Consider the following 16,041-nt stretch of genomic DNA (forward strand, 5'->3'; position numbering starts at 1 on the left):
AATAAATGGTGTTTGGAAAACCAAAAATCCACATGCAAAAGAGTAAAACTGAAACCATATCTTACACCATAAACAAAAATCAACTCAAAGTGCATTAAAGATTTAAATGTAAGAACTGAAACCGTAAAACCCCTAGAAGAAACCATAGGGGAAAAGATTCTTACCACTGGACTAGGCAAAGATTTTTTGTATACAAAATCAAAAGCACAAGCAACAAAAGCAAAAGTCAACAAGTGAACATACATTGATCTAAAAAGCTTCTGAACAGTGAAGGAAACAAACAAATTAAAAAGGCAACCAAGATAACCTACAGAATGGGAGGAAATTTTTTGCAAACCATATATCAGGTAAGGGGTTAATTTCCAAAATATATAAAGAACTTAGGCAACTTAATAACAAAAAAAAAGAAAACCAACCTGATTAAAATTGGGCAGAAGAACTAAATAGACAGCTTTCCAAAGAGGACATCAAAATGTCCAATAGGCAAATGAAAATATGCTCAATATCTACTAATCACTAGGAAAATGCAAATCAAAACTACAATGAGACATCACCTCACGCCTGTTAAAATGACTAGCATCAAGAATGTCTTCTGGTGATGAGGATGTGGTGAAAAGGGAACTCATATATTGTTGGTGGGAATGTAAATTGGTCAGACCACTATGGAAAACAATATGGAGGTTCCTCAGAAAATTAAAAATAGGTCTACCATATGCTCCAGCAATTCCACTTCTGGGTATATAGCCAAAGGAAATGAAACAGGATTTCAGTAACATATATGCACTCCCATGTTTACTGCAACAGGATTTACAATAGCCAAAATATGGAAAAACCTCAAACGCCCATCAATGGATGAATGGATAAAAAAAAGATGTGGTACATATACACAATGGAATATTATTAAGTCATGAGAAAAGAAGACATCCTGCCTTTTGTGACAACATGGGTGGACCTTGAGCACATTATACTAAATGAGGTAAGTCAGACAAAGACAAGTACTGTATGATATCAGTTACACATGGAATTTAAAAAAGTCCAACCTGTAAAAAAAGAATGGTGGTTACCGGGGGGGTGGGGGAGATGGATCAGATTTACAGTGTTTACATGTTCGAACTCGTAACAAGCGTTAAATAAGCCATAGAGATCTAATGCACAGTATAATGAATGTGTAGTTATATAATGTGATAAATATTGCTACATCATATTACTATATACAAATGTATCAAAGCAATATACTGTACACCCTAAGTTTACATGATGTTACATGTAAAATTCATTCAACAAAAAAATTTTGGAAAAGAAAAGACAGCCTATGGAATAGGAAAATTTATTTACAAACCATATATTTGACAAGGAGTTAATACACCAAACACATAAAAAAATCTACAAGTTAAAAGCAAAACAAAAACAAAAACAAAAACAAATGAACAAACAAAACTCTTTAAAATAGGAAAAAGACCTAGATATTTTTTCAAAGAAGACATACAAATAGTCAACAAGCATATAAAAAGATGCCCAACATCAGTAATAATCAGGGAAATGCAAATCAAAACTACAATGAGGTATCACCTCACAGCAGTCAGAATGGCCATCATTCAAAAGATAAATGCTGGAGACGGTGTAGAGAAAAGGGAACACTCCTACACTGTTGGTGGGAATGTAGTTTGGTGCAGCAGTTATGGAAAACAGTATGGAGATTCCTCAGAAGGCTAAAAATAAACTTACCATATGGTCCAGCAATCCCATTCCTGAGCACATATCCAGAGAGAATCTTATTTCAAAAAGATACATGCACCAAATGTTCATAGCAGCATTATTTACAATAGCCAAGACATGGAAACAACTTAAATGTCCATCAACAGATGACTGGATAAAGAAATTGTGGTATATTTATACAATGGAATACTACGCAGCCATAAAAAAGAATAAAATAATGCTACTTACAGCAACATGGATGGACCTAGAGATTGTCATTCTAAGTGAAATAAGCCAGTAACTAAAAGGAAAATACCATATGATATTACTTATATGTGGAATCTAAAAAAACAAACAAACTTATTTACAAAACAGAAAAAGACTCACAGACATAGAAAACAAACTTATAGTCACCAGAGGGGAAGAGGATAGGAAGGGATAAACTGGGAGTTCGAGATTTGCAGATACTAACTAATGTATATAAAATAGATGAGTTCATACTGTACAGCACAGGGAACTATATTCAATATCTTGTAATAATGTATGGTGAAAAAGAATATAAGTATGTTGATGCATGACTGAAGCATTATGCTGTACACCAGAAATTGACACAGCATTGTAAACTGATTACATTTCAATATAATATTAATTAATTAATTAATTAATTAAATAGAAAACCAATACAAATTCTACTTACAAACCAAAAACAGACTAATGGATATAGAAAACAAACTATGGTTACCAAAGAGAAAGGGCAGAGGAGGGAAAATTAGGAGTTTGGGATTAACAGATACACATTACCACATATAAAATAGGTAAACAACAAGGACCTACTGCATAGCCCAGGGAACTATATCCAATTTCTTATAATAACATATAATGTAAAAGAATCTGGAAAGAAAAAAATATATGTATGTATATGTATAACTGAATTGCTTTGCTGTACACCTAAAACATTGTAGTATTATTAAACTATACTTTAATTTTAAAAATTTAAATAAAAAGAAAAACAAAAGATAACAAATGTTGGTAAAGATATGGATTAAAAAGAACATTTTGGTTACTGTTGGCAGGAATGTAAATTGGTACAGCCATTATGGAAAACAGTATAGCATTTCCTCAAAGAATTAAAACTAGAAGTACCATATGATCCAGCAGTCCCTCTTCTGAGTATTTACCTAAAGAAATTAAATCAAGATCTTGAAGAGATATCTGTAATTACAGCAATATTCTGAATAGCCAAGATACGAAAACAACCTAAATGTCCCTCAACACATAAATGGATAAAGAAAAATGTACATATAAAATATATACATATATATATGTCCAACCCCTACATACACACACACACCTACACATATATTCTATTCAGCCTTTAAAAAGAAGAAAATCCTGCCATTTGGACAACACGGATGAACCTGGAGAACATTATGCTAAATGAAATAAGCCAGAAACAAAAATACAAATACTACATGACCTCACTTATTTAGGGCATCTAAAGTAGCCACTCATAGAAACAGAGAGTAGAATGGTGATTGCAAGGGGCTGGGGGGAAGATGAAAGTGGGGACATAGGGATAAACTGAACAAAGCATCAGCTATGCAAGATTACAAGTTCTAGACATCTACTATGTAATACAGTGCCTACAACTAACAATACTGTACTGCACACTAAAAATTTCCAAACAGGGTAGATATTCCTGCAACAAAAATAATAATAATGAAAATGGAGGCAGAAACTTTGGGAGGTGATAAATTATGTCTATGGATCTCATGGAAGTGATAGTTTCATGGATGTACACTTATCCCCAAGTTCATTAAGTTGTATACATTTAATATGTTCAGACTCTGCATGTCAAACAGACCTCAAAGAGGTCTTTTAAAAAAAAGACATTTTTAGGGCAAAGCTATTCTGTGGCTCAGAAAAAGTTCAATTGAACAATATGATTTTACCAATAAAGATTCTGATTAGAGTCATAATAAAATTTTAGTGTAAACTCAGTATCAAATGATTAATGACAAAATTCTGAACAAGTTTCAATATATGAATGTTTCCAGAAGAACAATAAACTCCTCTAAGAAACCTAAAAAGGTGGCCAGAAGAGGAAGAGGGAAAATGGGAGAAAGGAAGCAACTAATGAAAGAAAGGAGAAAGGAAGCAACTAATGAAAGAAAGAAGAAAGGAGGGTTGGAGAAAGGGAGAGAGGAAAGAGAAAGGGAGAAAGAGGGACAGGGAGGGAGGGAGGGAAAGAGAGGGAGGGAGGGAGAGAAAGGAGGAAAAGAGAGGGGGAAGGGAGAAAAAAGAATGGAGAAAAGGAGGAAGGGAAGATTTGATCAAACCAACCATAATCAGATTTAAAACCAGAAAATGATGATAGGTAACCTGATACAAGAAGGGAATAAGAAAAAAAGGTGGTATCATTCTGTAGTTGTTGATAGTCTTGAACTAAACAGTGATACAGACAGTCTAGGAAGACGGTCTGTAAAAATCTGACTTGCAAGCTCACAAGAAATGAGGTTGGCTGCAGAATGAGATAATCCCTCCTGCACATTCTCTATAAGAAAATGACTTCGTATCTGAGACATCTCTGCCACTGAGTAGTAGTGGAACATGTGAGCAGCAGAGCAATATCTGTTGTTCTATTTCTAAGAGAAATGGTAGCAGCATTCTGCTCAACAGTGGAGAATGTCAACCAAGCTGTATCCTCAGATAATGTATTATCTTCTGAAAACTCTTCACTATTTCTTTTCTTCTAAGAAAGCTTAGTGCTGACAACCAATTAAGAGAAAAAAATCAGCGATGTATCAGATGAATCTATTATTCCTTTACCTGGAAAATCTGCATGCACACTTCATCTTCCACCATAAAAATTTCTGACTGCAGATAGATGGTGTTTCGATTATAATATGCTTAAAGGAACCATTATAAAGAATGGCACCCAACACCCACCAGACAAAATCAATATTTAAGTTGTTTAAAAATTTAAATGGGAAAAAAAGGTTTAAGTGGTTGTTTGAAACTAGAAACAAATTGGCTTATCTGAATGCTGTTACAAATGGTGGTTGGCCACAATGTCCCAGCCCCTATGACTTTGCTAGTCTCCAGGAAGGAAATCCTGAAACAAGGATTCCAGTGCAAGTATTTCATTTGGTAGTAAAGGAAACGTTGACAGACAAAAGTGAAACAAGGAAGGGAAGTCTTCCAACAAAGGGTAAATTGTCAAGCCAGCTACCACTGTGGGTAAACGGAGCCAATCCCTCTGGAGAATCCCAAGGTAGTGCAGTAGACATCTGACTTATCTTGCTATAAAGGCAAAGGAACTGGGATATTGATATCCCAATTCCCATCTGGCCAAAGTTCAGGGTTTCTGGGAAGTGTGGAGGTCATACATTTCCCAGGACTTCTGGCCTGGAAGAACAGAGAACAGGCAGCCAAAGCAGCTTTCCCAGTTAGGAAAAAACAAACCGGGGAAAATAAATGTAGAAGCTGGCAACTGTACTGAAGTAGAAAGAAGGAGGAAATACAGAGAGGGTACGGACCAGGAACCAATGATCCCTGTCACACTGTACTAACACCAAGAATTCTGTGAGAAAACATCTGGGGTGAAGGGAACTATGACAGCAGAGGCTAAGTGGAAAAAAAAAAAGCAAAGACACATCATAAGTTAACTCTCTTCATCTGCATTAGGAAATTAAACTTTTGGGGTCCTTCACTCCACAGGGCTTAACTCCCCCACGGTAGTCATCAAGGCAGAGTGTTCTTGGCTGATTTTCACAGGGTAAAATTATTCACTCCCAAAGTATATAATCTTCCATTGTGTACCTAAGCATGTTGATGTGACAGGGACACAAGCCATGTACAAGAAGTGGTGGGGAAAAGGTAAAATATCAAAATGACAAAACAATGGGTTAGAGCTCCATTGTAAGGGTCCTTGTTTGCCAACTGTGAATCTCATGTTATGAACAGAGGGACCATCAAAGCTGTTCCAACAAGGAAATGAAATGAACTGATAAGTCTTTGAGATGAAACTGCTTCACAAGTTGGAGATACAGGGACAGGAAATGAGTTGTGCTAAAAGACCTGTACCTCCGTCAAGATGAAGGAGGCTTAGAGCACAGCTCCTTCACGCAACCTCTCAGAGGAGCTAAGGAATATTCTGCACAGTTCTGTATTGGACCAGGAGAGTGTCCTAACCTCAGGCACCTGCTTGAGACTCACAGGGCTCAAACACAAACAAAAAAGGAAAAGATCTATAAAAGAGCCAAGGAGGTTCTGGGAGGGGACTGATTCCTGGGGTAAATGCACAGCCCAGTATGCCTGAGGCCAAATCAATCTTCCAGTTCATCTCTTCTTTCTAGAGAATCAGAAGAGGCTCCATTCTCAAAACCCATAACTGACAGCCATCACTAGAGGCATGGGAACAGCTTCCTCCATCTCAGCCACCACACTCCGTGTTACTGTTACAGACTTTCCCGTGAATAGCTGGTAGGCACTCTGAGAAGGCTTACAGACTGATTAAACCTCATGCCATCCTGGAGAAGTTTGGGGCTGGAAAAGGCAATGTTTTCCACTCTGCTGGAAAACAAAGGGAGAAGACATCGGGGTCTCCAGAGAAGACAGGCCCCAGGGGAAGGGAATAACTAGTACAGAGCACTCTCCTAACACAGCTTCTGAAAGTGGGAAATCATTCCCCATGGATCCTCACTACCTGGAGGCTCTGCTTATAATCCAGCCATTCTCCAGCAAACACTGAGAGACCTTCACCCTACTTCTGCTCCTTCACTTCTTACTGGTTTTTGTGGAGGAGACCACCCCTCCTCTCCAGGAAGATCAGACACTGTCATTGAAGCTTCAGGTCTGGATTCCCCTCTTGTCATGAAAGGAGATCATGTAATGCTTGTAGGAGAAAATAAACATAAAAGAGGCAGAGAAATTACTACCCTCTAAAGAAGACTGCTTTTTACTTTGCTTCAGCTATAAATTATACAGCTAGCAATTCCTAAGCATCACACTGTTTCAGGCCCTAGACAGGGTTCCAATGGTATCTCATTCAGAGTCCTCAACCCTTTGGTGAAAATGTTACTGTGCCCATTGTACAGTTGAGAGAGCTGGAAATAGTTACATAACTGACTTGAGACACTTTGCAAATTTTGTAAAGTATGAATTGTAATTCAAACCTTAGACTCTTCACTCCAAATCCTTTGCTCTTCTATTATGCTTTAGCTGCCAGTCACTTCTTATAAATGGGAAAATTGTTCTTATTTTCAACAGCTTTGCAGAAATGAGAGAAGTGTAGCACCTCCTGACCAGAACAAACAAAGCAGATGGATGTGCTACTGTGAGAGCAGGTCAATAGTGCTTCCACACTATTGTGCCTACTTGGACCAGCTTTGGGGAGAACAAGTAAAATATAAAATATCACAGAAATGTTTTTCTTTCATTTGTCTTGTGACAGCTGAGGACCTGGCTAACTAGACCAGGTTTACCCCAATCTTTCCAGGGTATAAAGGGGGTGAGCATGTGGTTTGTTTGGCTTTGTTAATGAACTCAGTCCAAACACCCTGTATACAGAACACAGCTTTGACACCACTGTATGCACATTCCCACTCCCTCTACCACAGCACTTTCTGCAGCTGATTCAGGGGACTCTTCTGCCACTCTGGACAGCTCCAGCTCACCCTGTGCCAGGTAAACACCACTGCTGCTCTGTACACAGGAATGAAGTAATAAACGGTAAGCAACAAAGAATACAGTCTTGTTAGAAATATTTTTTTTACCCACTGGCAAACTTAGGTAGGTCAACTATGAAAGGGTGATGAGACACAGATAAACAATTTTCACATCCTTCCCGTTTTCTAGGTCAGCTTTGTCAGAATCTCAAACTGAAAAAACTGCCCTGAGAAGGAACTGGCCTGGATCCTTTGGCTTCATTCACCACTGATAGCTATCTAACTCATGTTCTCATCAGTGAGAAATGTAACTAAAATATCACCTCTAGATCTATAAAGTCTTGATATCATGTGTACTTGGAAATAAGAGTAAGCATGTTATAATGAAAAGTGATTAAAAATCATACAATGCTACTACCTTTTCATATAAAGAAATGAAACGTATATACATTAGAAGGCTCAACTACAGACATTAAGTAACTTTGTATGATGCTAAATCTAGAAATTCCAGCCCCTCTGCTCTCTCTCCAACTTTAACATCAACAGCTGTAGGACCATAATTATCTTTAACACTCAGAGAGTAAATCACCTGGTATGGGATGTGTTCCTCAATGCAGAACATTCACACACCCGTTACTTCCTTTGAATGAATTCCTCCCAAGTCCGGACCAACACTCTGTTAGCCTCAAGTCATTTGGCAACTTTTCTTGGATAATTTATTGCACAAAATTTCATACTACAGGGTTTTGGAAGTTCAAATGAAGTAACTGGGAAATATCTACCTATTATCTGTCTATATTCCCTATGTTGTTAACAGTGTAGACAACCATTTCTTTTAAAAAGAATATTTATAAAATATCTAGTATCTTACTCATATTGTATTGAGAATTAGGAATAAAGAATGATCACAAAAGACAACAAGAACAAAGACCCTGAGTCAGGAAAGTACTTGGCTTTTTCTAGAAACTGAAAGACCAATGCTATATTACTCAAGTATGATGTGAAAGATAAGGAGTGCACACATGAGAGTGTGTGTGTGTTTAGAGACAGAGAGGCAAATACTGATAACTTTGGAAAATTATTTTTGTAATTAAGCTGAAAGCTGGCCTAACAGATCTGTTAGCTCAGGAGAAGAACAAGCTGAACTCAGCTCCCCTCTAAGGGTCCCCTCCCTTTTAAGAAAATAAGGTACTTGTTGGACCAAGGAGCTCCAATTGTTCCAAGTAAAATGGATGGTCTTTGCTTTCCTGTCTCTGTAAATGGGCTCAAAAGGAGTCAGCAAATTATGGCCAATGAGCCAAATCTGGCCTGCTGCCTATTTTTGTATCGACAGTGAGTTACAAATTTTTGCTTTCTTAATTTAAATTAAAAAAAAATCAATAGAAGACTAACATTCTGTGACACATGAAAGTTACATAAAATTCAAATTTCAGTGTCCTTTGTTCAAGAGGGTGTACGTTTCCATGCGTGTGGGTGCATGAGACAGAGAATGTATGTGACTGATTTATAGAATCATGAGATGAAGTTGGAGATGTTAGGAGGGGTCAAATCATATATTGTAGTTTGAAGATTTTATTTTATTCTCAGTGCGTTTTGAAGCTAACTGAAGTCTGTGTACAAGGAAAGGGATTGACCTGATTTTCCTTTTTTAAAGAATCACCCAGGCCAAGGCATGGGCAACAGGTTGTAGAGAAGCATGGTGGAAACAGGAAGTCAGTTCGGACAGCATCACAGTGGCCCAAGGGAGAAAAGATGATGGCTTGAAGAACAGAGTATGTAGACATGAGCCCTATTTGTGAGACAAAGTAAGAGAAATTGATGATGAATTACATATGAGGGTAAAAGAAAGAGAGGAAATACTACACTGAAATAATTTCCACCAAAAATAAATAAATAAATAACATTTCTCAAACATTCAACCCAAAGGGTCAATTACTAGGTTGTTGACCAGATGTTTACTCCCATAATGAAATTTCAGGAACACCAGCAGCACAAACCTGGTCAAAAATGCCTACCCACAATTAAGAACAACTGTTTTCAACTGACCATAATAAATATCTTCCTCTGAACTGGTAATAGATATAGTGACTTAATCTTTAGATTCTAAAATTATTAGACTCCATTAAGGACCTTTATGTAGACAGAATTATTCTTGTGTGTCCCTGTTTTTTTGCTGCTCTTGCTGCTACCTTATGCTCCTGGTACCAGAGGTTTCTCAGAACTTCAGTATTCCTAGTAGGAAAGTATAAGACTCCCTGGGTCCCTACGCCAAATTTTAAAAAACAAAATATGGATTTACCATAGAAGAAGGGTGATAAACAGAGACTTCATGTTGCTCATTTATAGTTAACTTACAGAGGTCTCTAACTGACTTCAAGCTTGAGTGAATGGAAACAAAGGTATTCTAACTCATTTAGAACCAAAGAGGCATTATGCAGATATCCAGCCTTCAAAAGGCACTCAACCTTGGGATGCTCCCAAGAAGTTACTGGGGGCTTGAGCAAACTATTAGTTTTCAATCCCTACAAATCCACTGCTGTGAATTTAGAATTCTGTATTATCGGTAATATCCATAGTTCATATCATTGGAAGACAATTATATGTATAACTGTAGACTGGGAAAATCCATCGTTCTTTCGAGTAAGGATAGACTTATTTCAAAATGGCCCATTAGTAATTCTTTCATCTTGGTCTACTGTGAGTGGCTAGGATTACTGTTTTAACACAAGAGCAGGCTATTTTCCTCTAGGATAATTTTCTCTCCTTGACCTGATTGTTTTACAGATGAATGGTATATAATACTATTAACTTAATAAATTAATCATTTAGTTGAAACAGGGCCAGTTTCAAAAGTCATGTAAAAAAAGTCATTCAACAAGGTCTGCGAGTTCCTGTCACATCGTTACTTAATTTGACTCAGATTCTGACACAACTGCAATGATGTCACCCCTCTAAAGGTGAAAAAAATTCCATGATTGTTAGAATGGATGGGAAAGTAGATAGGTAGATAGAAAGATATTATATTAAATGTAATATACTCATAGGTATATAATTTATTAAGTCTAATATAATCTTCAAATACCTCTACAGCACTTTTCTTGATGGGGTTATCAATTCTGACCAGAAATTTTCTTACGTCCACGAGAAAATGTGAATGAAAATAAAGAAGGAACACAAGTCAATATTTCAGTTTTCAAGAAAAAAATTAGCTATTGATACACAAGTCCTTATTACTTCCAAAGATGATTTAAATATAAATCTGGATTCCCAAGTATCTATACACACTCATTTGATATTTGTTGGTCCTTACACAGAGCACAGAAAGATGAAAATCTCCAACACCCCCAACAACACCAGCAACATCACTGGCTTCATCCTCCTGGGCTTCCCTTGCTCCAGGGAGGGCCAGAGCCTCCTCTTTGTGCTCTTCTCTGGTGCCTACCTCCTGACCCTCATGGGCAATGGTTCCATCATCTGTGCTGTGTACTGGGATCAGAGACTCCACACCCCCATGTACATCCTGCTCGCCAACTTCTCCGTCCTGGAGATCTGCTATGTCACCTCCACAGTCCCCAACATGTTGGCCAACTTCCTCTCTGACAACAAGGTCATCTCCTTCTCTGGATGCTTTCTCCAGTTCTACTTTTTCTTCTCCTTGGGTGCTACAGAAAGCTTTTTCTTAGCTATAATGGCATTTGATCGCTACCTTGCCATCTGCCGGCCTCTACATTACCCCACTCTTATGACTAGACGACTCTGCTCCAATCTTGTGGTCAGCTGCTGGGTAAGTGGTTTCCTCTGGTTTTTGATTCCCATTATCATCATCTCCCAAATGTCCTTCTGTGGTTCCAGGATTATTGACCACTTCCTGTGTGATCCAAGTCCTCTTCTAGCACTCACTTGCAAAAAAGCTCCTGTGATACAGCGTGTCATCTCCACCTTAAGTCCTGTACCCATCATCATTCTCTTTTCCTTTATCATGGGGTCCTATGCCCTGATTCTAAGAGTTGTATTCAAAGTCCCTTCAGCAGCTGGACGAAGAAAGGCCTTCTCCACCTGTGGGTCTCATTTGGCTGTGGTTTTACTGTTCTATGGCTCAGTACTGGTCATGTATGGGAGCCCAACATCCGAGCATGAAGCTGGAATGCAGAAAATTGTGACTCTCTTTTATTCTGTTGTGACCCCACTTCTTAACCCTGTGATATATAGTCTTAGGAACAAAGATATGAAAAATGCCCTGCAGAAGTTTCTGAGACTACAAAAGGGCACTTAAGCAATTAGAGCCCATAATTGCATTGAACTTACTTACAAACATTTTTTATAAATGTTTGGATTTCTAAGGATTGGATTGTATTTATTGGATTGTATTTAATATGTTTTCAGGTTAAAAAATAATTTTATTCAGAAAACTGTTCATTCTAGTATTGACCAGAAGTTCTGTTACCCGTGAGTTTGTCTGTTGTTTCTTTCCTTTCGTGGTTCTTAATCATTTGTCCTGTTGCTTAGTGTACCTCAATTTTTTTAACATTTTTTATTGATTTATAATCATTTTACAATCTTGTGTCAAATTCCAGTGTTCAGCACAATTTTTCAGTCATTCATGGACATATACACACTCATTGTCACATTTTTTTCTCTGTGATTTATCATAACATTTTGTGTATATTTCCCTGTGCTATACAGTGTAATCTTGTTTATCTATTCTACAATTTTGAAATCCCAGTCCATCCCTTCCCACCCTCCAGCCCCCTGGTAACCACAAGTCTGTATTCTCTGTCTGTGAGTCTATTTCTGTCCTGTATTTATGCTTTGTTTTTGTTTGTTTGTTTGTTTTTGTTTTTGTTTTTTAGATTCCACACATGAGCGATCTCATATGGTATTTTTCTTTCTCTTTCTGGCTTACTTCACTTAGAATGACATTCTCCAGGAGCATCCATGTTGCTGCAAATGGCATTATGTTGTCGGTTTTTATGGCTGAATAGAATTCCATTGTATAAATATACCACATCTTCTTTATCCAGTCACCTGTTGATGGACATTTAGGCTGTTTCCATGTTTTAGCTATTGTAAATAGTGCTGCTATGAACATTGGGGTGCAGGTGTCATCCTGAAGTAGGGTTCCTTCTGGATACAAGCCCAGGAGTGGGATTCCTGGGTCATATGGTAAGTCTATTCCTAGTCTTTTGAGGAATCTCCACACTGTTTTCCATAGTGGCTGCACCAAACTGCATTCCCACCAGCAGTGTAGGAGAGTTCTCCTTTCTCCACAGCCTCTCCGGCATTTGTCATTTGTGGATTTTTGAATGACGGCCATTCTGACTGGTGTGAGATGATACCTCATTGTAGTTTTGATTTGCATTTCTCTGATAATTAGTGATATTGAACATTTTTTCATGTGCTTTTTGATCATTTGTATGTCTTCCTTGGAGAATTGCTTATTTAGGTCTTCTGCCCATTTTTGGATTGGGTTGTTTATTTTTTTCTTATTGAGTCGTATGAGCTGCTTATATATTCTGGAGATCAAGCCTTTGTCGGTTTCACTTGCAAAAATTTTCTCCCATTCCGTAGGTTTTCTTCTTGTTTTACTTCTGGTTTCCTTTGCTGTGCAGAAGCTTGTAAGTTTCATTAGGTCCCATTTGTTTATTCTTGCTTTTATTTCTTCTAGGAGAAAATTTTTGAAATGTATGTCAGATAATGTTTTGCCTATGTTTTCCTCTAGGAGGTTTATTGTATCTTGTATTATGTTTAAGTCTTTAATCCATTTTGAGTTGATTTTTGTGTACGGTGTAAGGGAGTATTCTAGCTTCATTGTTTTACATGCTGCTGTCCAGTTTTCCCAACACCATTTGCTGAAGAGACTGTCTTTATTCCATTGTATATTCTTGCCTCCTTTGTCAAAGATGAGTTGACCAAAAGTTTGTGGGTTCATTTCTGGGCTCTCTGTTCTGTTCCATTGGTCTATATGTTTCTTTTGATACCAATACCATGCTGTCTTGATGACTGTAGCTCTATAGTACTGTCTGAAGTCTGGGAGAGTTATTCCTCTAGCCTCTTTCTTTCTCTTCAGTAATGCTTTGGCAATTCTAGGTCTTTGATGGTTCCATATAAATTTTATTATGATTTGTTCTAGTTCTGTGAAATATGTCCTGGGTAATTGGATAGGGATTGCATTAAATCTGTAGATTGCCTTGGGCAGTGTGACCATTTTAACGATATTGATTCTTCCAATCCAAGAGCATGGAATATCTTTCCATTTTTTAAAGTCTTCTTTAATTTCCTTCATCAATGGTTTATAGTTTTCTGTGCATAATTCTTTCACCTCCTTCGTTAGATTTATTCCCAGATATTTTATTACTTTTGGTGCTATTTTAAAGGGGATTGTTTCTTTACTTTCTTTTTCTGTTGATTTATCGTTAGTGTAAAGAAATGCAACTGATTTTTGAACGTTAATTTTGTAACCTGCTAACTTGCTGAATTCTTCAATCAGCTCTAGTAGCTTTTGTGTGGAGCTTTTAGGGTTTTCTATATATAGTAACATGTCATCAGCATATAATGACACTTTTACCTCTTCTTTTCCAATTTGGATCCCTTTTATTTCTTTCTCTTGCCTGACTGCTGTGGCTAGGACTTCCAGGACTATGTTGAATAGGAGTGGTGATAGTGGGCATCCTTGTCTTGTCCCAGATTTTAGTGGGAAGCTTTTGAGTTTTTCACCGTTGAGTACTATGCTGGCTGTATATAGCTTTTATTATGTTGAGATATGTTCCCTCTATACCCACTTTGGCGAGAGTTTTTATCATAAATGGATGTTGAATTTTATCAAATGCTTTTTCTGCATCGATTGAGATGATCATGTGGTTATTGTCCTTTCTCTTGTTGATGTGATGTATTGTACCTCAATTTTTTATTTGAGTGCTGAACAATATTTTTAACACTGTAAATAAAATGGGTTTAGTTACTCAACAAAAATTAAGTTTTCTTCTAGCAGTAGAAACAGCATATGCAGATCACTTTGATCTCATTTAAGGACTATATTTAGGTGTTGTAAGAATAATCTGAGCCAGTCCTGCTCTTATTTTTGGCATGTGACCCTTACTCAGGAACATGGCCTTTCTGAGATCTCAACTGCAAGTCTAGACTGTTTTCAGGCCCTCTCCACCTTAGCAAGCCCTGACTTCCTATTCCTGTATTCTTTGAAATCCATGATTTCCTAAAACCTCTTCTTAGTTCTTTAGACTCCCAGTTTCTGCTTTATGCTAGATTTCTTGAAATCTCATCTTTCATGTGAATGGCTTAGAAATCCAAACATGCATTTAAAGCAGATTATATCATTTCTGACCCTCCTTCTCTGTGCTCCTCCTATCTCCGGGATCTGTCTCTCCAACCCCAGGTGCTTTGGTGGCCACAAACACTAAATGCTTTATCTCCTCAGTTCACTGAAACTACTACTTTCTGCTGAGACTTTATTCTTCCTTCCCCCTGTTCTTTCTCACCTGCCTCCATGCCCCTATATTCCTCATACCCAGTGACTATGATGTCTTCAGGGTAAAACATCCAAGGTGAATGTGGAACTCACCTCCTTATTCCTCCCTTCTTGGAATTGTATCCCCAGAAATCTTGCCTGTGTTGATTGCTCTCTTGTGCATTCAAATGATTATTTTATGTATTTTTTTCCCAGATGTTTTAGTTATTTTATGTACAAGGGTGAGTTTAATATAAGCTGCTTAGTCCTGATCAAACTAGAGTTCTTTACTATTATATCTAAGTTCTATACATTATCACTACTTCCTTCACTTATAGATGATCTTATAGCATACCCATGCAAAAACCCATAAACTAAAAAATAGTGAATATATTGACTGGCAGAAACACAAGACTGGGAAGTAGACCTGCATTTTTTCAATGCAACCAACTACAGATCCAGTGGATCCCATGCTTGCATATGTGTGTGAAGAGATGGAGGACTGGGGGAGAGAGGGGCAGTTTACTTACAGTAAAACAAGAAAAACCAGAACCACAGAGAACGAATTTAGGCCTTATGTTTTTCATTGAAATATAGGTGATTTACAATATTATATTAGTTTCAGGTGTAAAGCATAGTCATTCAGCATTGTTGTAGATTATACTCCATTTTATGTTATTACAAGATAATGGTGATAATAATACCTTTGCCAAAAGCACAAACAACAAAAGAAAACATCAACAAATGGAATTACATAAAACTCAAAAGCTTCTGCAAAGCAAAAGAAACAACTGACAAAATGAAAAGACAATTTACAGAATAGAAGAAAATATTTGCAAACCATCTAATAGGTAAGGGCTTAACAGGCAAAATACATTAAAAAAAAAAAAACTCAGTCAACTCACCAACAACAAAAAACTTGATTAAAAAATTAAAACCTGAATAGGTATTTCCCCAAAGAACACAGTTGGCCAACAGACACATGAAAAGATGCTCAACACTGATAATCTTCAAAGAAATGCAAATAAAAACGACAATGAGATATCACCTCACACCTGTCAGAATTGCTATTATCTAAAAGACCAAAAATAATAAATGTTGCTGAGGATATGGAGAAATAGGAACCCTTGTACACTGCTGGTGGGAATGTAAACTGGAGTAGCCACTATGGAAAACAGTAGAGGTTTCTCAAAAAAATCAAACTATAACTTCCAT

General features: G+C 37.3%; 1 protein-coding gene and 1 long non-coding RNA gene across 3 annotated transcripts in view; one reads left to right on the top strand and one right to left on the bottom strand.

Annotated features, from left to right (window-relative positions):
* LOC140696852 (uncharacterized) overlaps positions 1-16,041 on the bottom strand; it is a 167,631-nt gene that overhangs the window by 93,828 nt on the left and 57,762 nt on the right. The window lies entirely within an intron of this gene.
* On the top strand, positions 10,594-11,637 carry LOC102528080 (olfactory receptor 11G2-like). Its single transcript, XM_031672683.2, has one exon. It carries the CDS (start codon positions 10,690-10,692, stop codon positions 11,635-11,637), a length of 948 nt encoding a protein of 315 aa, XP_031528543.2. The 5' UTR covers positions 10,594-10,689.

Source organism: Vicugna pacos, chromosome 6 (genome assembly GCF_048564905.1).
Source record: "Vicugna pacos chromosome 6, VicPac4, whole genome shotgun sequence".
Lineage (NCBI taxonomy): Eukaryota > Metazoa > Chordata > Mammalia > Artiodactyla > Camelidae > Vicugna > Vicugna pacos.